This window comes from Rhizophagus irregularis, chromosome 19, assembly GCF_026210795.1.
Source record: "Rhizophagus irregularis chromosome 19, complete sequence".
NCBI lineage: Eukaryota > Fungi > Glomeromycota > Glomeromycetes > Glomerales > Glomeraceae > Rhizophagus > Rhizophagus irregularis.
The window spans coordinates 894,941-915,492 of record NC_089447.1 but is presented as its reverse complement, the minus strand read 5'-3'; the positions used below and the strand labels follow the sequence as shown (position 1 = coordinate 915,492).

General features: G+C 28.5%; 7 protein-coding genes across 7 annotated transcripts; 5 read left to right on the top strand and 2 right to left on the bottom strand.

Moving 5' to 3' along the window:
• Positions 1 to 387: 387 nt before the first annotated feature.
• On the top strand, positions 388 to 1,195 carry OCT59_010709 (uncharacterized protein; the record flags this gene model as incomplete). The annotated part of the gene is made up of 3 exons (XM_025323845.2): positions 388 to 646; positions 755 to 829; positions 954 to 1,195. 3 exons carry the CDS (start codon positions 388 to 390, stop codon positions 1,193 to 1,195), a joined length of 576 nt encoding a protein of 191 aa, XP_025189515.2.
• Positions 1,196 to 2,240: 1,045 nt separating this feature from the next.
• On the top strand, positions 2,241 to 2,716 carry OCT59_010708 (uncharacterized protein; the record flags this gene model as incomplete). Its single annotated transcript, XM_066136072.1, has 3 exons — positions 2,241 to 2,250; positions 2,303 to 2,544; positions 2,621 to 2,716. 3 exons carry the CDS (start codon positions 2,241 to 2,243, stop codon positions 2,714 to 2,716), a joined length of 348 nt encoding a protein of 115 aa, XP_066000742.1.
• Positions 2,717 to 3,095: 379 nt separating this feature from the next.
• On the top strand, positions 3,096 to 3,458 carry OCT59_010707 (uncharacterized protein; the record flags this gene model as incomplete). Its single annotated transcript, XM_066136071.1, has 1 exon — positions 3,096 to 3,458. The coding sequence occupies one exon, from the start codon at positions 3,096 to 3,098 to the stop codon at positions 3,456 to 3,458; it is 363 nt and encodes a 120-aa protein (XP_066000741.1).
• Positions 3,459 to 4,314: 856 nt separating this feature from the next.
• On the top strand, positions 4,315 to 4,614 carry OCT59_010706 (uncharacterized protein; the record flags this gene model as incomplete). Its single annotated transcript, XM_066136070.1, has 1 exon — positions 4,315 to 4,614. The coding sequence occupies one exon, from the start codon at positions 4,315 to 4,317 to the stop codon at positions 4,612 to 4,614; it is 300 nt and encodes a 99-aa protein (XP_066000740.1).
• A 3,745-nt stretch (positions 4,615 to 8,359) lies between these two features.
• On the bottom strand, positions 8,360 to 11,596 carry OCT59_010705 (uncharacterized protein). Its single transcript, XM_025312573.2, has 8 exons — positions 11,341 to 11,596; positions 11,015 to 11,221; positions 10,600 to 10,872; positions 10,318 to 10,469; positions 10,137 to 10,233; positions 9,710 to 10,065; positions 9,427 to 9,636; positions 8,360 to 9,349 (listed from the first exon to the last, which is right to left on the bottom strand). The coding sequence occupies exons 1-8, from the start codon at positions 11,498 to 11,500 to the stop codon at positions 9,029 to 9,031; spliced, it is 1,776 nt and encodes a 591-aa protein (XP_025189516.1). The 5' UTR covers positions 11,501 to 11,596; the 3' UTR covers positions 8,360 to 9,028.
• A 935-nt stretch (positions 11,597 to 12,531) lies between these two features.
• OCT59_010704 (uncharacterized protein) lies at positions 12,532 to 16,169 on the bottom strand (the record flags this gene model as incomplete). Its single annotated transcript, XM_025312574.2, has 10 exons — positions 15,994 to 16,169; positions 15,763 to 15,923; positions 15,252 to 15,686; positions 15,143 to 15,186; positions 14,826 to 15,055; positions 13,880 to 14,755; positions 13,461 to 13,790; positions 13,262 to 13,391; positions 12,977 to 13,188; positions 12,532 to 12,915 (listed from the first exon to the last, which is right to left on the bottom strand). The coding sequence occupies exons 1-10, from the start codon at positions 16,147 to 16,149 to the stop codon at positions 12,532 to 12,534; spliced, it is 2,958 nt and encodes a 985-aa protein (XP_025189517.1). The 5' UTR covers positions 16,150 to 16,169.
• Positions 16,170 to 17,068: 899 nt separating this feature from the next.
• OCT59_010703 (uncharacterized protein) lies at positions 17,069 to 18,871 on the top strand (the record flags this gene model as incomplete). The annotated part of the gene is made up of 3 exons (XM_025323846.1): positions 17,069 to 17,890; positions 17,966 to 18,746; positions 18,825 to 18,871. 3 exons carry the CDS (start codon positions 17,069 to 17,071, stop codon positions 18,869 to 18,871), a joined length of 1,650 nt encoding a protein of 549 aa, XP_025189518.1.
• Positions 18,872 to 20,552: the final 1,681 nt, after the last annotated feature.

The window sequence follows — 20,552 nt, the reverse complement described above, 5'->3', positions numbered from 1 at the left end:
CCGGAGGTGATATAACTCAGGTGATATCACCTATTAATTTTATTATAATTTAATAAATTTGATATGGGTGATTTAACTTAAGTGAAATCACCTATAATTTTATTAATAATTTCGATACGAATAAATTTAATTCAGGCAATATCACCTGATTACATTAATTTTACACGATGATATAATTATTTACATTTGATCATTCCCATTATTATTTATAAATGATGTAATCAAAGCCACCCGTTTTAAAAATTCTTTCCCAAACGCTACTTTTTCTGTTTTTGTTAAAAAACTTCGCTTGTTTCGCGTTTCTAAAAAATTATTTGCAAGATAAAATTAATATCACTCGTTGCTTCTAGTGTATTACTTACATAAACTTTAATGCAAAACTTTACAATGGAAGATATTACAACCTTTCCTTATGATTCTTTATATAACGATAATTCTGACTTGTTATTCAACGCTTATTATAATTTTTCATATAATGATTCTGACCAATCATTCAACTCTTATCATAACTCTTTATACGATTCTTTTAATCTGATGCTTAATTTTTCATATGATTTTTCTGACCTATTCCTTGAAAATTATGAAAAAGATAATAGAATCCAAATAGAAAACGAATGTATGGTGAAAAATCATCAGAAAGAAAATAGTGAGTATTGTGATCAAATGAATCTGACCTTTTATTCGGATAATTCCTCTAATCTGATAGTTAATTCTCACGTGTTCTTCTAATTTATTTCTTAAAAATTATAAATAGATAGCAACATTCAAATAGTAAATAAAAGTATGATAGATATTATAGATTATCAAAGCGATCATCAGGAAGAAAATAGTAAGTAACTGAATGTTATGATCATTTGATTCTAACCTGTTATTTGTCTCTTATTGTATAATTCCCCTGATATGATATGATTCTAACATAACCTTTTGATCTATTCTTTAAAAATCATAAACAGATAATGAAATTCAAATGGAAGTGGAAGATGATTCAGAAGATTATTGCAGCAAAGAATATGATGATGATAGCGAATATGAAGAAGAAGAAGATGGATTATTAAAGTTAAATAAAGGAATGAAATTTGAAACATGGGAACTTGCCAAATCATACCTTGATGAATATGCGAAGCAAAATGGATTTTGCTTTCATAAAATAAGACGTGTATTAGATCCAAATGATAATACAATTGTTAGACGCTGAACATATGAATGCACACATGGCCAAACTCATGAAGCTCAAAAGGTTATTTTAGCAGAAAATAGAAGGGATAAATGATCAGATGTCCTTGACACATTAATCTCGCATTTCCCAAATTTTCAAATGGAGTTCGGATTAATAGTATAATTGGTAAACATAACCATGAGATGAACCCCCATATTTCTGAAATAGCACCAAGATTTCGAAAGCTAACTGACAAAATGCTTGAAAAAGTAAAATTTTGGACAATTCAAGGAAAAATGGACATATCAACGCAATATAACCTTTTAGTAGCCTTGTTTCCAGATAAAGTAATTAATAAAAAAGACTTAAGTAATGCTATTCAACAATTTAAAAAACAAGTAAAACCTAGTAAAAATGATGTATGTCAAATGCTTACCGAATTATATCTTAAAAAAGATGATGATCCAAGATGGATTATAAAACCGCGCTTTGATGTTGGAGAAAGAAGATTAAATTCGCTGTTTTGGATGTCTTCAGACCAAGTTAATGCTTACGGAAAATATCATGATATTGTAATTATTGATACAACATCAAGGACTAATCAATTTGATATGATATTGATGTTAGTTATAGTTGTTGACAATAATTTTAGAAATTTAATAGTAGCGGCGGCTATTTTGGAAGATGAAACAGAAGCAACTTTTTCGTGGACTCTACAAGAATTAAAAAATTCTTGTGATATTATACCAATTACCTTGTATTCTGATGCTGATCCAGCCTTGATATCAGCTGTGAAAAAGAACTATCCGGAAACACATCATTTTCATTGTATCTTTCATATAGAACTGAATTTAAGAAAGAAACTTAAGGGAAAATTGCAAGACCAATTTAAACCCTTTCATGCTAAATTTTTAGCAATGCGTAATTCTTTATGTCCTAAAAAGTTTGAAACAGGATGGGAAGAACTTATTAATGAATTTTCAGCTTGCGAACAATATCTTACAAGAGTTTTATATCCTTGTAAAAAAAGTTGGGCGCATTTCGCTATTAACTGAAATTTTACTGCTGGAATTCAGAGCACACAATGAGTAGAAGTAACTAATAGAATTATTAAAGAAAAATTAAATAGGCCTTCATGTTTAACAGATGTTGTTGGAGAAATTCAAAAGATATTTGACCAACAATCAAAAAGAGCAATATTAAGTGAATGTAAAAATGAAATTCCAACAAGAGGAATACCTTTTATAATGGATGAATACTTTCCAAATCTTGATAAAATTTTACGTGAATACTTAACACCTCAAATTCTTCAAAAGCAACGCGATCAAATGGCTCAGTCATTATACTATGACACTGTATTAATTAAAGATTGGCAACCACTTTTAGAAGTAAGTTTAATAGTTGATAAAAAATGAAAGTTAAAGATAGTTATTAACAATTAAAATATTTTCTTTTTTTCTTTAGATGATGGATGATTCTTATCAACAAGAAATAGCTAGAGAGGATGACTATGACCAACCTCAATCTTTATTTTCTTTATTAGTAGAGAATATTTTATAATAATATTCTACAAGTGTGGAAAGTAACAAGACATTGTGGACAAAATTCAGAACCACAATATATTATTCTTCTTAATGATGGTTCACATTTATGTACTTGTCTTTAGCTTATTAACAGAGGAATTATATGTAGACACTTTTTCCGTGTTATGTCTTATTCAACTAATGCGCAATTTCATATATCACTTATTTCATACCGTTGGTATAACAATAATAAGTATAATATTGAACAGCGTGAGAAAAATATAGTATTATTTCATAATGAAGAAAATATTCTAGCTGATGAGTCAGAACAACCCTCATTTCAACATCTTATGAATTTTAGGTAAACACCTAATGTTGTACAATTGCAGGGTCCTAAACAAAAATATGGATTTGGCATGGGATATGCTAAAAAAGCTCTTGATTTGGCTGTTCAGACTGATAAGGTTGATGAATTTGTTGATCAAGTGAAATATTTTATTGAGAATACAAAAGCAGAATTATCCGAACAACAGGAAAATTTGACTTCTATGCATATTGGTGATCCATTACGAGTACAACATAAAGGTAGACAACCTAATAAATACAAGTCATGTGGTGAATCCCAAAGAAAAAAATCAAAGTATATTCGAGACATAACTAACATTACCAATAAAAATTGTAAAGAAGTTGTAGAAAGTCAAGTCGATAAAAAAAGAGAAAGACATTGTAAAAAATGCGATCAACCAGGTCATTATGCTCCACGATGTCCAAATGCTTAATAAATTGGTAACTAAATTATGTTAGTTTTTTTTATAGCATGTACAAGCTATTTTATTAGGAAATAAACGAAATAAACTATATAATAATTGTCATATAATATAAAAAATTATGTAATAAGATTTGCCATTAAATTTATTAAAATTTTTTATACGTGTGAAATCACCTGATTTTAGCAAATTATTTATAAGTGAAATCACCTGGGTGATATTCACCTGGAGAGCAAATTAGCAAGATTCTTTTATATATATTATAATACAATTATTTTACTATCCAATAATCCAATTGGCATAAACTTTTTTTTTGTTTTGTAAACCTTTTTATGCTTTACAAAACAAAAAAAAAATTCATTAAAATTGAACTGCTAGATAGTAAGTTAATTTGACAAAAAAACTTCTTAATAAATAAATTACTATATATTACATATATATTAGAATACAATTATATTACTATCCAATAATTCAATTTGCATAAACTTTTTTTTATTTTGTAGCTTTCTTTATACTTTATAAAACAAAAAAAAAATCATTAAAATTGGACTTTTAGATGGTAAGATAATTGCAAAAAAACTTCTTAATAAACAAATTATATATTATTTACTATAAAAGATATACTATTACCATAAAAGGTATATTGTGACACCTGATTGCAGGACCTGACCCCTCACCACCCACTAAATCACATAATTTCTGGCACGCCCCTTATAATGCTATTAATTTTAGCAAAAATGCTTGGAATTCTGTAAGTCAGTAGACAATTTTTAATTGTTGAAAACATATGGGAATTCTTCTACAGGATGAGATGGATGGTGAAATTGAAAAAGATGATTAAATATTTCATGATGAAATTCATAATGAAATGGAGATACAAGAGTTGATTTACCAACTTCCATTTGATGATCACATGGATGTAACAGAATTTCTTCATATAGATGACAACTTGAAAGGTGATGAAAGTTTAACTGATGAAGAAATCATATCTATAGTAAAATCTAAGCCTACCAAAGTAGCTGAACCAGAAACTGAAGAATCCTTTGAAGTGATTTTTACTAAAGAAGCCCTGGATCACTTGGATAATCTTGTTTTATTTTTTGAATACTTATCAGATACTTCTATTAACCCAGAATTATTAAATGTCTTAAAGAAATTAAGATGTTAAATATTGACATTATACATTAATAACACAAAGCAAATAATATTAGATAGTTTTATTCAATAATATGTACTATTAAATAGTTTTAATTAGTTATGCTAATATTCTAATACAGTATACTGTAATAATGATAATAAATTTCAATTATTATTGCTATAAACTATTAAATTTTATTTTTCATTATACAAACGATCACAAAAAATTTTTTATATACCAATATTGATCAACATAATATAATAATATCGGTATACAAAATTTTCATAATGAACCGATAATCTGATATACTGATATTTTTTCCCAAAACAACAGCATCGGTACATAGAGTTCTGACTGTATAAACTTTGTAAATTAAAAAAAAAAACAGTACTAAAAAAACTTTCTAACTAGAAGTATAAATCTGGCAATAAAAAAAATAAAGCAAAAAAGAACTTTAAAAACTTCAAATAAAATCTATATAAGAGAATAATAAAATTAAAGGAAATTTTAAAAAAATTAATAGATAGCTATAAAATAAACTAAAAAATAGAAACAAAATAGTTTTATTTTAATCTAATAACAAGTTAACTCTTATTTGTTTTTTACAGATTAGAAATTTTTATTTCTTTCAAAAATTAGCTAAATTTCTATTTACAATAAACTTTTAGTTTAGAATACTGCTAAATGCTAATTTTACTTATTTTTTTTTTTCTTTTATTTTTATAATTTAAAATAGAGGTTAATTGAATTGGCTTTATTTTTAAAATATAAAGTTTTATTTTAGTTTAATTAGTAATACTTTATATTTTCATCTTTATTTTTAATAAAATATAAATTAACTTTATAATGGAAAAAAAAGTAATTTTTGGCTTATTATATAAAATCATAGTTTCAGGTCAATAGGTCATTCAAGTTATATTAATATTACAACCTGAACTGATGCTGAATTGCAATTGTTAAACCTGACCTGAAAAATTCAGGTCAACCTGTCAGGTTATCTGAATTTGGTCAACCTACTTGGAACTCTAAGCCAGATTCTAATTTGCCAATTACATATAATTTCAGATACTAATTTTTGGTAATCTTATATCAATTATTTATTTGATGCACGATTTGTTTTGATCAATTTTAAAATCAGTTTTTTTCTCTTCATTTTAATGAACTATTTTTTTATTAATTATGTCAAGCCAATAAAACAAAATCTGTAAAGGGTGTCATGTTCTTCGAAATTATGAAAAGTTTCTGAATAAAAAAGATGTTGCTTTAAAAAAGTGTTTATGTTGCCAAAATAATATAAAGTCTACTCGTTCAATAAAAAATAAGCTACAATATGACGTAATTAATTATTTGGATATCACTGAAACTATATACAATTCTTTAACTTTTTTAAAAAATGTTAATGAATTTTATGAAAGAGAAAATGAAGAGTTAAATCTAACTTTTAATCATCTTTTCATGATGCTATTTTAGAAAACAATGAATCTGATAAAAAAAACATTGAACATGAAATTGGTTATTATATAATAAATTCTATTTCAGAAGGTGATGAGTGATGACTATTCATGAGTTTATTATAAGAAAATTTAAAAAGAAAATTCTTTTCATATAATATACTACTGTAATTGCCGAATTGAACTTGGAAAACGAAGAGCAAAACATCCTGATTTAGATAAATAAAGAGATACCACTGGTCAAAAAGAGATTTATTGGGTACCTGATATGTATATGATTCATATTTTATAATACTCCACATATTGGGTACATATCAGATAGTTTTTCAACTCGATAATATATCATATACCTGATTTTTTTTCATAAACATACACTTCTGAAAATATAAATTTCAGACTCCCGATATCCCTTCTAATAGTCACTAATATACCTGTCGGATCCTGATAGATATCAATGATTTATCTTATATATATCAAATACCTGATGTATGCAATATTTATTTTTTCTTATATATTATACATATCATCGAATAGACTGCTTTTTGCATTAATATAATTAATTAATTGTAAATAAATATTTGATTTTTTTAATAAATTTTATTAATTTGGTTTTTTTAAAAAAATGGATTAATTTTAATCAAATATTTTAATTAAGAAATTATTAAGTATTCAAAAAAAATATAGCAGAATTTGATTCTGCCGACAGCCTGATACCACATAAATTTCAATTTTTTTTAGTTTAGTGTCCAACCCTATACACTAAAAATTTAACTTTTACCTAATAAAACTTACAAATCTTTCTTTAACTGAACTTCATCAATATTCGAACTCTTATTAGATTTCTGCTTCTCAAAAGTTTGAAATACAAGTCATGTTTTTTCTTTTAAAGTTCAAACATATGTTTCTCAATTGTATTTTCAATAAAAATTCTAAAGACAGAAACTGGTTGAGTTTGACCAATTCTATAAATTCGATCTATAGCTTGATCCTCAATACTTGAATTCCACCAAGGATCCATAAAAAAATATTGATTAGCTGCAGTAAGATTCAATCACAAAGACTAATATTTCAAACTAATTAAAAGAACCTTTATTTTTGGATTATTTTTAAAATTATTTACTGCCTCCTCTCGCTGATTACATAAAAAATCGAACAAATTTGACATTTGCGTCTTTAAAAGCAATTTCAATCAAATCAAGAAAAGATGTCCATTGGCTGAAGACTACTGATTTATCATCATCATTATTTTGATTTAAAAATTCCACTAAAGCTTCAATTTTGGAACTTATCTTAAAATCATTTAAATTTCCAATTTCTTCTTTGTTATCAATTCCATTTATATGATTTATTGTTTCTTACAAAGAAGTTGTGTGTGATTACAAATTTGTCTTAGTCTAAGAAGCATTTCAAGAAATATTACATAATTATTTTTTAAATCATCATTTTTTGATTCTTTTCAACTTCTAAATTGTTCTTTTGTATCACTTTCCATTTTATCATAAATCTTTTTCTCATCTGTCTTAAACTTAATTTTATGAGTATAGAAATTAATGGGAGGAAGACATACTATAGGATGTCCATTGAATTTCATGTCCTTTATCCTACAAAGACAAATGGTTTTCATTAAGTTTTTTAAGTCGTTAAGACGACTGTTATTATTGTTTTTAAATTTCATTGTTTTGTTGTTAAATATAGTATTCCACATTTCAAAATTATCAAAAGGAGTGAATCTTAAAAATTTAATTAAAGAATACATATCATTTAACTTGTTCATAATTGGGGTTCCTGTGAGAATTTATCTTCTTTCAGCATCCAAATTACATGCAGCAATACTTTGTTTTGATGATTTTGTACACATAATATGTCCTTCATCTAAGATAACTTGAAGCTATTTAATAGCGAGTAATCCACTCCTTTTTTTTTATATCTGATTGTGCAAGAATAGCATATGTAGTAATTATTATATCGTGATCTTTAAGGAATTCTGGATCATTATTTTGATTAATACCATAAAAAACATAATAAGAAAGAGACTTTTTCTTAACATGTATATTATTTTTTTGTAAATTTATATATAATAAAATTGAAATAATATATTATTTAAATTAGCATTTTAGTTAATTTTAAAATAAAATTTTATAATTAAAATTTATTAAAAATTATTAAAACTATTCAAAAAAAATCTTTTTTTCTTATAAAATTGCATATAAAAATACAAATTTTTTAAGCTATTAATAATTATCACTAGTCATATAAAATAAAATAATATATTTTATAAAATTTGATATTTTTAAATTTTAATAAATTAATTAGTAAAGATTAAAAAAAAACTAATTTTTATTTTAGATTATATTTGATTTAAATTTATTAAATAAAAAGATATTGGATATTTAAATAAATCTGAATAAAATTTGTTCAATTCTAATAAATACAAACAATTATATAACAAACAATTTCTTATCATTGATAAAATATAGTATTTTTGTACCTAATAGGTAATTCATATATATATGTTTTTTTATAATAATTTTCACAAATTAATTATATCTATAATCACTTAAAATAATACTTGAAAACCGTTACAATTCAAAAAGAAATAATATATAAATAAATAAAATTTCCAAATTCATTTTTTAAAGGATATATAGGATATATAAGGGACAAAAAAAAAAATAAACAAAACTGATTATTATTGATCAATTTCATATTCAAGTAGAAAATAAAATAATGAAAAAAAATGAGATTATACAAAATACTAAATATGTAAAAAATTTATTTTGTAGATAATCAAAATATATAAAATTTGAATTATGTATATAATTGAAAATAAAAGGGTTGTATAGAAAGTATTTAAGGTATTTTGTATAAAAGCCTGGTAAGCAACCAGTAAAATTTTATAATGAAGTCAAAATAAAATTGTTCCAGCGTATCTCAAGTGTTTGATAAATGAAAGAAATAAATTAAGAATGCTTTTTGCACTCTTACCATATTATTTACTTTCCAGCCATACTGGATGTAGCAGTAGTGGGGGGCATTCTCAATTTATTTAATTCTTTTTCTACCATTTTCCTATCTTGTTTGTTAATTGCAGGGGTGGTAATTGGTTCATTTGATGATGTTGCAGAAGGCCCTGTAGTAGTTGTCTTTTTCGAAAGTAGATTTTGGAAAAAGTTAGCGAGAACCTCGTTTTGATTATTATTTTGACTTGGATTCGGATTCGGATTAGGTGCAGATCCATTTGAAGGGGGAGCTGTTGTTCCATTTGTAATAGTAGTATTCGGTGGCTGTAAGGGATTTTTGACCTGAGGGTTTGGCTGAAATTTGAATTATTGATTAATTGAATTCCACAATAAATATTAATTTGCCAAATAATATAGAATAAAATATTTACACTAGTTCTTGGAGGAGCTTTAGGTAGAGAATTATCAAGATCAGGGATATCTGCTCCAATGTCACCATATGAATAACTGGGAGCTGCCATTGGTCCAACAACTGAAGGTGGGGGTGGACGTTCACTATTAGCTCTTTGTAAGGTATCGAAATGTCTTTGGAAGAACTCCTGTTCATCTTCTGCTTCAATAGTAGTTTGAACCGATAATGGCTATAAAGCAGAATAAAATTTTAAAAAAATTTTCACATAATATCACTTAATATAATCCCATCAGAACACATACTTTATCAAGATCCTCATGGGCAATAATTTCTTCTTCGTATACTTTTCTAGCGCTGATTTTTTCACCAGTATCTTCTTCTGATGAAGATTTCTCACCCATGTCCAAGTTCCAACCTTGAAGTAATTCATTACAATCGAATCCTTCTTTTAAAAATTTAATTACTCTCCAAGAATCCGAACCAGCGGGAACCAATACTCTGTCACGCTCAACATAGTTTGCTTTAATATTAAAGGCAAATGCAGACTTGGTATCACTGGACGTGGGCCTAAAACCAAGTAGTCGATGAAGGATATATTGTCTCAGATTGGTAAATGTCTCGGGAAGTCTTGTAGTTGTGTAGAAAAGTGCAGCACCATCTAACAAATTCAAAATCTTAATTAGTATATAGGATAAAAAATTTATATTCCAGTAAATGATTAACACCTACATTTAAGGCAAATTGTCCTTAAGCATTGCTGTATGTAATCGAATCGCTCTTCTTTGTAGTCTAATTCACGCTCAAGATAAGAACTTACCTTATCGGACTACAAAAAAAAGTGTATCAATTTATTTTAGTTTTTATTTTTTTATTTATTTTTATTTTTTTTTTTGGCATAAAATATTGATACCTTAGTGCAAACTACCACTAATGGTACAGACAAGTTAGTAGTTAAAACTCCAGGGCCCAATGGCAATGCAACATCTTCACTTTCACTATTAACTGTTGCTGCATTTGGATTTGTAGAATCTGGTTCGGAATAAGTTTGAATAAAACGTTCGACTATGAAATTCGAACATGAAATAAAACTAAATTAATAGCCAACAAAAAGGGAGAAAGTAAAGAATAAACGGAGAATAGAAGATAACATGTGCATTGAATTTTTTTTTTAAAAAAAAATATCTCTGCTTACTGGACTCTTTTAATTCCTCAACAACAACTTTTCCCTTAGACCAACCGTCCTTGGTTCCACTGCTACCTTCTGTTTTTATGTTCTCAATCCCTACTTCTAAAAATTTGATCCATCGTTGTAATGTTTCAATAAAAGTCCAGGGACGTGCCCAATCTAAAACAATCACAACGAGGGAGTCTGGAAGAGTGGAAGAATTAAGTGCAAAACGAAGTAGAGATTGATAAGATTCATGAGAACCAGCAAGTTGGTATATTCCAAGACGAGTGAGCGTATCTGATTGTTATAAAATTAATATTAGTATTAAAAAAAAGTAAATCAAGAATCATTGCAATATTTTCTCTTTCGCCTTAAATAATTATCATCCTAATAACTTTAACTAAGCATCTTTAACATTAAAAAATAAAATGACTACTACCTTCTGCTTCGTCATCCTTTACTTCCACAAAAGTATAACTTAAAGCTAGTTCATTATTCGAATGTTTGTCAATGGGAGAACTGTCGTCGGTTCCAGTACCCACACTTTTTGACATAGTACCGTTAGCATTAGGAACCTCAAAAGTCTCTTCATCCTCGACACCTTTAAGGTGTCGGATGAGGGCAGTTTTTCCTGATTCTCTATCGCCTTGAATTTGAGTAGAATAAACACGTGACCTTTGTTAGCTACACTCCTACAGTAAAAATGAAGCTACTAGCCAGTCATTTAACCACTTTTTCTATGGATTATTAGATAAATAAACAAACCTAAAATCAATAAATTCTTTGTGGGAACGATTTTTGAGGAAGCAACCCCCTTAAGAATAGAAGACCAAATTTCTTCTGTTTCGTTTGCTGACAAAGAAGTATCTTTAGTTAAGGATTCTTTGTCGTCGACCAGCGAAATTTCTCCTGATTTAGGTGCCATTATTCTATATTTGTCGTTAATCTTTAAAGTACAAAAGAACTAGTAACGTAATATTGGGTATTAAAAGAAAAAAAAAAGTTTTCTTTTCTTAGTGACGTTGCTCGCACGGCACCAAGAATCAAAATATCATAAGTGATTTGCACCACATAATAGCCTAATAAGGGAAAATGGTAACACGTACAATTTTAGAGACCGCAGTTTAGATTGTGGCGGGGAAATATGAAGAGGTAGGCAACTATTTAATTCGGTTATAATAGAAGAGAGATACGAAGATATTAATGCACTTCTTGCAAAAGCTTATGATAATCGTGCAATTTTATGCTTGTCGGATTTACTTCCCGCAACAAACAAAGAAAACAAGTCCCTTCCTCCCCTTCATGATTATGATATCATAAGAATGTGATATCCAGATCAAACCAAAATCAGAATGTTCAACCTATCTTTATCATCTTTTATCTGATACAGAATTTCATTTCAGGTATGATGCGTTTCATGTTGACTTACGAAAATTGCGCTTAGCTTCGATCCTGATTTGGAATTTGTGAATCGTGATCTAGGTGAGGCTCTTTATATGGCTTTGAATGAAATCAATTTCATGATTGTGATGATAAAAAATTGAAACAACTAGACGATACGCCAATATTATATCACGTGATACTTCCAGAAATCTTGAGTGTAACATTGGGTATCCGTCTAACTAGATTTATAGTTTTTCCCATTTTTTCTTGTGCGGGTTAGTTACTGCGGCACGTTATCTTTTGCTGCAAAACTTTCTTTTTTTTCTCATGAAGAGATTAAATGGGATATTTTGAACTTTATTTTTGTTAACTCAAAATATTTTTTTTATAGTTCTCAAATAATTCATATTATGGAGGTAATGCATTCATCTAACCAATTTGAATACGACTTTTCTCCTTATTAGTAACTGATTGGCTTTTGTGGGAATTTCGCCTTTTTTTTCTTTATTAAATTTATTATACAATAATTTTTATAAATATAAAATTCTTAACTATCGTACAACCAACCAACTTTTACTGATTACTTTTACTGTTTCCTATATTATTTTTATTCTTTTCGTCATTCTTTTCGTTATTATTTTTATTATTTTCGTCATTTTTTTCGTTATTATTTTTATTATTTTCTTCATTCTTTTCGTTATTATTTTCATTGTTTTCATTGTCTTCATTGTCTTCATTGCCATGAAATGCTCTAATAACTTTTACTAGAAGTAACACTTTTTGTAATTTTAAAAAATTTCCTCGAACTTGTCTCGATTTTTCTCTCTCTCTATTTCTTGTAGTTAATCTTGCTCTACGCCTTGGAGTAGGCCATAGTTTTGCTGTTAATTCAAATGACCAGTATTTAAATACTATTACTTTAATTATATCGAGAATAACAAATATACCTAAGGATATCTGTGATATAAATTAGATTAGTTACGTGAATATTTAAATCGGAAATTTGTATTGTACTTACACAAAGAATCGTTACAGCTATCGACAAAGGAATTTTAGGAGATAACCATCCAAATACTGAAATTATTAGCGCAAAAATTTGTGTACCAAGAATTGCTGCGATAAACATTATCGATGGAATGTTTTCCCAAAAAAATCCTGATAATCTTGTCGAAAATATCATAAAATGTGGTGCACTTGATATATGTAAATACATTATAGTTTGTAATTCTCCTAAAAAAAGAAAAATAATTATTATTTACATTTACTAAAAACAAAAAAATTTTAAATAAGTGATTGTGAATACCATCAGTAACTCCGATGACATCTTTAAAAATAAAATAATGTGCAAAACTAAAACCAGATAAGCAAATTCCCAAGAGAAAACTTAAAGTAATTAATTGACCAATACGCCATTTGTCAGGAGTATTAGAAATCTATGAATAACGCCAACAAATTAACTCATCATTCGAAAAAAAACCATTAATATTATCTATTAAGCTAACCTTAGCATTATCAACTGATATGACGACTGTAGCTGCATCATTTAATATCGCAATCAATATCAACAATATAGCTGGTAATTTCCAATTTAAAATCAGGATAATAAAAAAGAAAAATAGTAAAAAGTGAATAGTAGACGTAATCCTATATAAAGCATAAGATCTCATTCGCTGAAATATCGCGCGTGAAGTAATAATGCCATCCACGATGGTTGATAATCCCGGAGCCAATAAAACAATATCAGAAGCTGAACGTGCGGCATCAGTACATCCTGCGACAGCAATCCCGACATTAGCCTTCTTAAGCGCGGGAGCATCGTTAACTCCATCGCCCTTATGACACAAAAAAATTTAATAATAATTAGTTATTTTAATATTGCGACGTAGAATGGATTGTCAATTGTAATTATACGAAAACATACAGTCATTCCAACTAGATATCCTTTCTTTTTTAAAAGTTCTACAACTCTAAATTTATGTTCGGGAGTAACTTGTGCGAAACCATCAGCACGTTCACAATGTGCTGTTATCTCGTCCAATGATTTTCCTGGGTCAATCAAATGATTTGCATCTAAAATGACTCTTCCCATACCCAGTCTCTGAGCCATTTCTTTGGCAATAATAACTTGATCCCCAGTGATCATTTTAATTTTAACGCCGAGATTTTTGCATTTATGAATGGTTTCCTGAGTGTCCGGTCTCGGCGGATCTAAAAAACAAACAAATCCAACCAATTCCCATTTATCAAGATCTTCATCAACAGTTTTAGCAACACCCAATGCTCGTAATCCTCTTTTAGCTAAATCAGTAACAGCATTTGTTGTATCTTCTCTACCGGTAAGTTTGACAATAACTTGAGGAGCACCCTTAGCAATTTGAAATGTTTCTTTAGTTTCCAAATTCATTACAGTAGATTTTGAATACTTTACCGAGGGATTAAAAGGCGTAAATGATTTAATTTTATAACCAGGAACATCATGTTCATCATCGTGATCCTTTAAAATATCAAGTCCTTGTTTTGCTGCGGCTACGACAGCCATTTCAATTGCATCACTAGTACTTTGTTCAGAACAAAGGTAAGCGTATAAAAGTATATCGGATTTTTTATATCCTGGAGACAACCAGGGTTCATCAAATTTAAGTTCATTTAATGTCATTGTTCCGGTCTTGTCAGAACAAAGCACGGATACAGAAGCTAATTCTTCAATAGCGGTTAACCGTTTGACAATCACTTTTTTAGAAGCCAATTGTTTTGCACCAACAGCCATTGTAACGGAAAGCACAGTTGGCAATCCAACCTTTAAACAAGCAAACGAAAGATTATTTGATACTTTTACTAAAAATGTTAAACATAAATAAAATACTTACAGGTATCGCGGCAACTGTTAATACCAAAACATCTTGCAAGATTACTAATACATCTCCTTGTTCAGTATTTCTAAATTTCACTACTTGATAAACGAATATTATGGTAACAAGTAAAACTGTGATCAATATCAAGAAGTTACCAATTTTGTTTATGATTTTTTGGAAATGTCCTTGATCAGCCGGCATATTCATTAATGTAGCGGTACGACCGATATATGTCTGGGCCCCAGCTATTTTAATCACACATGATCGGAAGATAAAATGTTAATATTAAATTGAAAGCATATTTTTGTAGCAAATATTGAATCAAACCATACTATTGTAAACAACCGCTAACATTTGACCTTGCTTAACCGTTGAACTAAAAATGGTTAGAAATTAAAAAGAAGTCGAAATATTTTGTAAAACTTTTCTAATTGGAATTACCTCGAAAAAACACAATCGCCTTTTTTACGATTTACAGGCAAACTTTCGCCAGTTAATGCAGATTGATCTATGTTCAAGTAAGTTTCTGTTTCTGAGCCAGACACTCCAATACCTAATAGTCTACAGTCTGCGGGTATAATGTCACCTATACGTAATGCAACAATATCTCCCGGCACCAAATCCGCTGCATTTAGTTCAACTAATTTTCCATCCCGCCTTGCCCTTGATTTTAATGCTAATGATTGTTTCAAAGAATCCAAAGCTGATTCCGCACGTGTTTCTTCGATAAATCCGATACTTGCATTAACAAATAACAGAGCAAGAATTATACCAAAATCAGTCCAATCTCTTACTATTGCTGCTACTATACAAGTTATTTCAATTAAATAAGCTATTGAACCTCGAAAGTATGATAAAAATTTTAAAAATCGATTCCTTTAATAATGAAAAATTTTGATGCATGGTTACTAGAGATATTGAAAATCGACCAATTTTACATAATGATACTTACTGTTTATATTCCGAGATTTCATTTTTACCAAATCTTTCTAAACGAGTTTGAGCTTCGTCCGTTGATAAACCTGATTTTGAATCTGTATGCAATAGTTCTTCTATTTCTGAAGGTATTTCATCCGTTACTTGTATATCATGTTCATCTCTGTTCTCGTCATTCTATTGCGTCAAGTTGTAAAGTAAAGTAAACTCGATAAATATAGTTGGTTTATATATAAGTTTATATTACCTCATGTTTATCTTCCTTATGTTTGTTTTTTGGCATAGGAGTTGGTTCATGTTCTATTTGCGATGGCTCCCCCTTTTCTTGAGATTCTGAAAATTCTGTATGTTTCGGACCATCATCTCCATTTTTTCCATTTTTTGATTTGCTGCTACCATCCATCTTTATTTTTTTTTACTTTTCAAAGAAACTTCTTTATAGAAATCGAATCGGTTTTTATAAATTTAAGATCATTATAATTGTGATGAATTTTTACATCATAATTTATTTTGAATTAGAACCTTTAAAATATTCCCTGAATTGTCTACATCATTGTACTGTAATCATGATGTAAGACTTGAGGCAAAATTAAAAAAATTTCGGCTTTAAATTTGGCCGAATTCAAAAGATCTACATTACAATTCAATTTAAGCATGATAACTATACATAAAATTTCGAGATTGATACTAATAAAATTGAGTCCGATTATTACAAATTTTTGATAATGAAAATAGGATTAATTTTCAATAATAAATTAATCATGACGAGAAATTTGTTCCCTACCAAGTAAATTAAGCTTTTACTATTCAGCAAAGTTTTTATTATTAGTTATAAGCTATATCGGCGTTTTAATTTTACGCCATAGCACAGGATAATTGACGGAACCACCATTGCCAAGAAAAAATTTAAAGTGGCGCAGTAAACTAATATCAGTAATATGACGATTGCAGGTGATTTTGCTTTTTTTTTTATTAATTAACTGTTAATATAACTCTAATTTATTCAATTAATATAATCGAGATATTGCGGATAATGTTTGTGATCCTAAACTTTATTTGAGAAAATCACAATTGACGCCTGAGACACAAACGTTTCCTCTTCGAGAAAGATTTTCCATTTTGTTTCATATCGTAAGCTCACCCCATTGGTTTGTAAATTTCCGGTTGCGATCTAGTATTTCTCCGGATATGGCAAATAAAGTATTAATATATCCTATTTAATCCTTATTAAACTTAGTATAAATTTCTCCATCCCTAATTTTTCGCTTAAAATTCTTCCTTACCATTTAGCAAAATTACAACATAAACGGTATTGGAAGAAAATGAATTTAGGATATCAAGGTTCATTGGATGAACCATTTCAGCCTCAACCGGTAGAAGTATCCGAAAAAAAGTTAGGAAAAAGGAGCTTTTTTAATAGAAGGCTTTCAGATCAGCCTAGGTTAATCAAGGATATTATTCCAAAACAAGTAGACCGTCCTACTGATAATTACGGCAATATCCCATGGGCTGAACCCGTAGAGACTAATTATTATAGTACCCGGAATGAACCTGTAGACTATCCTTCTAGCTATTACAGGACCCGAAATGAATCTGTAGACCATCCTGCTAACTATTATAGGACCCAGAATGAATTTACAAAGAGCGATTGGCAATCTACAACAGTACATAATCATCCCTATACTAGATACCAAAAGTCTCAAGAAATAAAACCATGGGATGAAGGAAAAACAAGTGATGAAATCCTCCCAAAGTCCGAAAATTTTTCATTAGAGTTGTGTATTGAATGCCAAAAGCCACTTAGTGGAATGAAATGGTGCCGTTCTTGTAATGCTGAACATTTTCATCAACAAACTTCAAAATGGACAAGCTGGCGACTCGGTTTAGACAATGTAATTATTGAGACACAAATTGCTGCAAATAATGCTCATAGTTTGTATGAATGGATCCCTTTCGAAGATTTTGATCATATTACATATTTAGCAAAAGGTGGATTTGGTACTGTATATAAAGCTACATGGAAACGAGGTCCAATTATTCATTGGGACCCCAATATTAAAAATTGGACACGGTTCAGAAACCATGAAGTAATATTAAAGATAATAAACGGATCTCAAACAAATTTGGATGAATTTATTAATCAGGTAAATATTGAATTTGTAAATTTTCCTTTTTATATTTCCTGCTCTTGATTGAATTTTTAAAACTTTGGAACATAGCTTACAGCTCACCATAAGTTCAGTACAATAGTCGGGCATCTACTTCGTTGCTTTGGAATTTCACGTTGGGAGGATACGGGAGATTTCATTATTGTAACATCATGCGCTAAAGATGGAAACTTACGCCAATACATGCGTAAAAATTCTAAAAGGTTCACGTGGATTGAACGTTTGGTTACACTTAAAGACATTGCTAAATGTCTTGAAATTATTCACAATACTGGATATGTTCATTGTGATTTACATACGGGTAATATCTTAAGACATGGAAGTTGGACAATAATAAGTGATCTTGGGCTTACGTGGCGTCAAGATTCTGCATCAATGGGAGAAATACTTGGAGTATTGCCATTCATGCCCCCCGAAATTCTGTATGATGGCCAATATTTTTCAGCATCTGATATTTATAGTTTTGCAATGATCATGTACGAAATTGCAAGTGGCGAAATCCCATTCAATAATAGTATTCAGGACATTGATCCTGTTTTTATTATTTACGGATCTCGGCCTGGCCCTCCTCCCGCCACTCCCCCTTGCTACATTGAACTAATGAAATTATGTTGGGATTCTAATCCAAAAAAGAGACCAACTGCTGGTCAACTTGTTAGAATACTTGACGATTGGATTCACAGTAAAAGGAAACAACTAGATATAATCTATAATTCCTTTCAAAATGCTGAGCTTGAGTTAAATTATATAAATTATTCAAAGGAACCTGTCGACGAAAAAGATTACACTCATATTGATGAAACATATACTAGCAAATTAATCTCTATTAAAGGTAGATATCGATCTTTTTAATTTGAATTAAATATGCACAATAATAAATACCTGTTTATTTACTTGTCCACATTTATAGATATTGTGAATCGCATCAATCAAGAGAAGTTACAGCAGAAAAAGTAGCTCAAGTCCAATTGTAATATACTAATTCGTTTTGAGTGACTTCCAAAGCTTTTTATTTCGGTCAACTTCCGAACCTCATTAGTGCTTTGCTTTTTTTTTAAAAAAAAAATAATTCAAAATGAAATGACCACGTGATTATTTGTTGATCAAATAATCCCGCTTCGTATTTGTACAGGAGGATAATTTAAGTAATTTAAAACTTTCCTTGTAATAAATTTGGCGTTCTAACCTTCATTTTTAATAGTCGTAAATAATATAAAGGTCGTCATCGTTGTTGGCACAATAATTCTGAAGGGCGAATTAGTGACCAAACACTTGGCTAATATCAAATAATCCAGTAGCGCGGTCAAACCTGTGTTATTACTAATCGATAATTTTACTTTTTACTTCAAACCATCAGTCATTTTATAGCAATTATATAAAAATTGCTTTTGTTTACATACACTTATTTCTATGTTGATTAGAGAATCTGTGAACCATTTATGATTTGATTGATAATGAATGTTATTCGTGATATGTTGAGTGGAACAGCTTATTTTAAAATCGAGAAGATACAAAACAAGTTAGTGCGAAAATATCATGCAAGAAATATTGATGATGTTATGACATTCATATGAGAACAGGTTCACATTTTTACAGCACATATTTTTTTTAAGCAATGTCAGAAAAATATTAAGTTATAAAGAAGATTTTTTAAAAAATGGCAATCCAGTTTCTTAAATCTTTCAACTCCAAAATCTATTGTTTTAATTTTTTTGCTAATTAATTAATTAAAAAAAGTAACCAATATGAATTAAAAAAACTAGATATATAGCTGATTTTAGAATTAAAATCAAGCTTATTACATTCATATATAAAATACTATTTTAAATCTAATTAATAATTATATTAGCAATGTTATTCAGTAAATACCATAATTTTTGGCTAATTATTACTATTACAGATGGTGGCCAAAATTATCCATAGTTTTCATACTTCATATTTACCAAAATTTTTTGAAAATATCGAACCACTTACTTTAAATTTTTGTAACAAAACTTTAAAAAACCTCAGGTAATTTAAAGATGTTACAGCTTAGTCAATATTGATCCTACATTAATAAATACTTTAATATTTGAAATCTACTTAGTTAAGAATATAGAATGATATTATTAAAATTACTTATTTTATACCCCGTCGCACTAAGTGTGACTTATGACATAGAACATTGTAATTTCCCTAATTAAAAGTATAAGCTTTTTTTTCCCATAAAATTTTTATACGGTTTTTTTCATAGCAATAAACTTTTTTATACTCCTCAAATTATTTTTTCATTATTACAAATATATAAAATTACATTACTACACTATTTATTTAACTATTCAAATGGTTTAACAATAACTTCTACTTTTACATTATTACAATTTTGAATATTAATATTTTCAATATTAATTATTGGTAATTTTGATGAATCTTGAGTTATTTTATGGACTTGTTCTAAAGATTGTATTTCAAGTTGATCATATCGTAATAATTGAGAAGCAGGAATAAAACCTAAAAAGAATATGTAATTTTTCAGATTAAAAGTAAAAAAATAAATATGGAAAATTATGGTACCTTGATTTCCCGATGTATTTTCTCTTAAAGGATTTTGTTTTTTGTTAGAAAAATTTTTAGTTAAACATTCATCATTAAGATCATC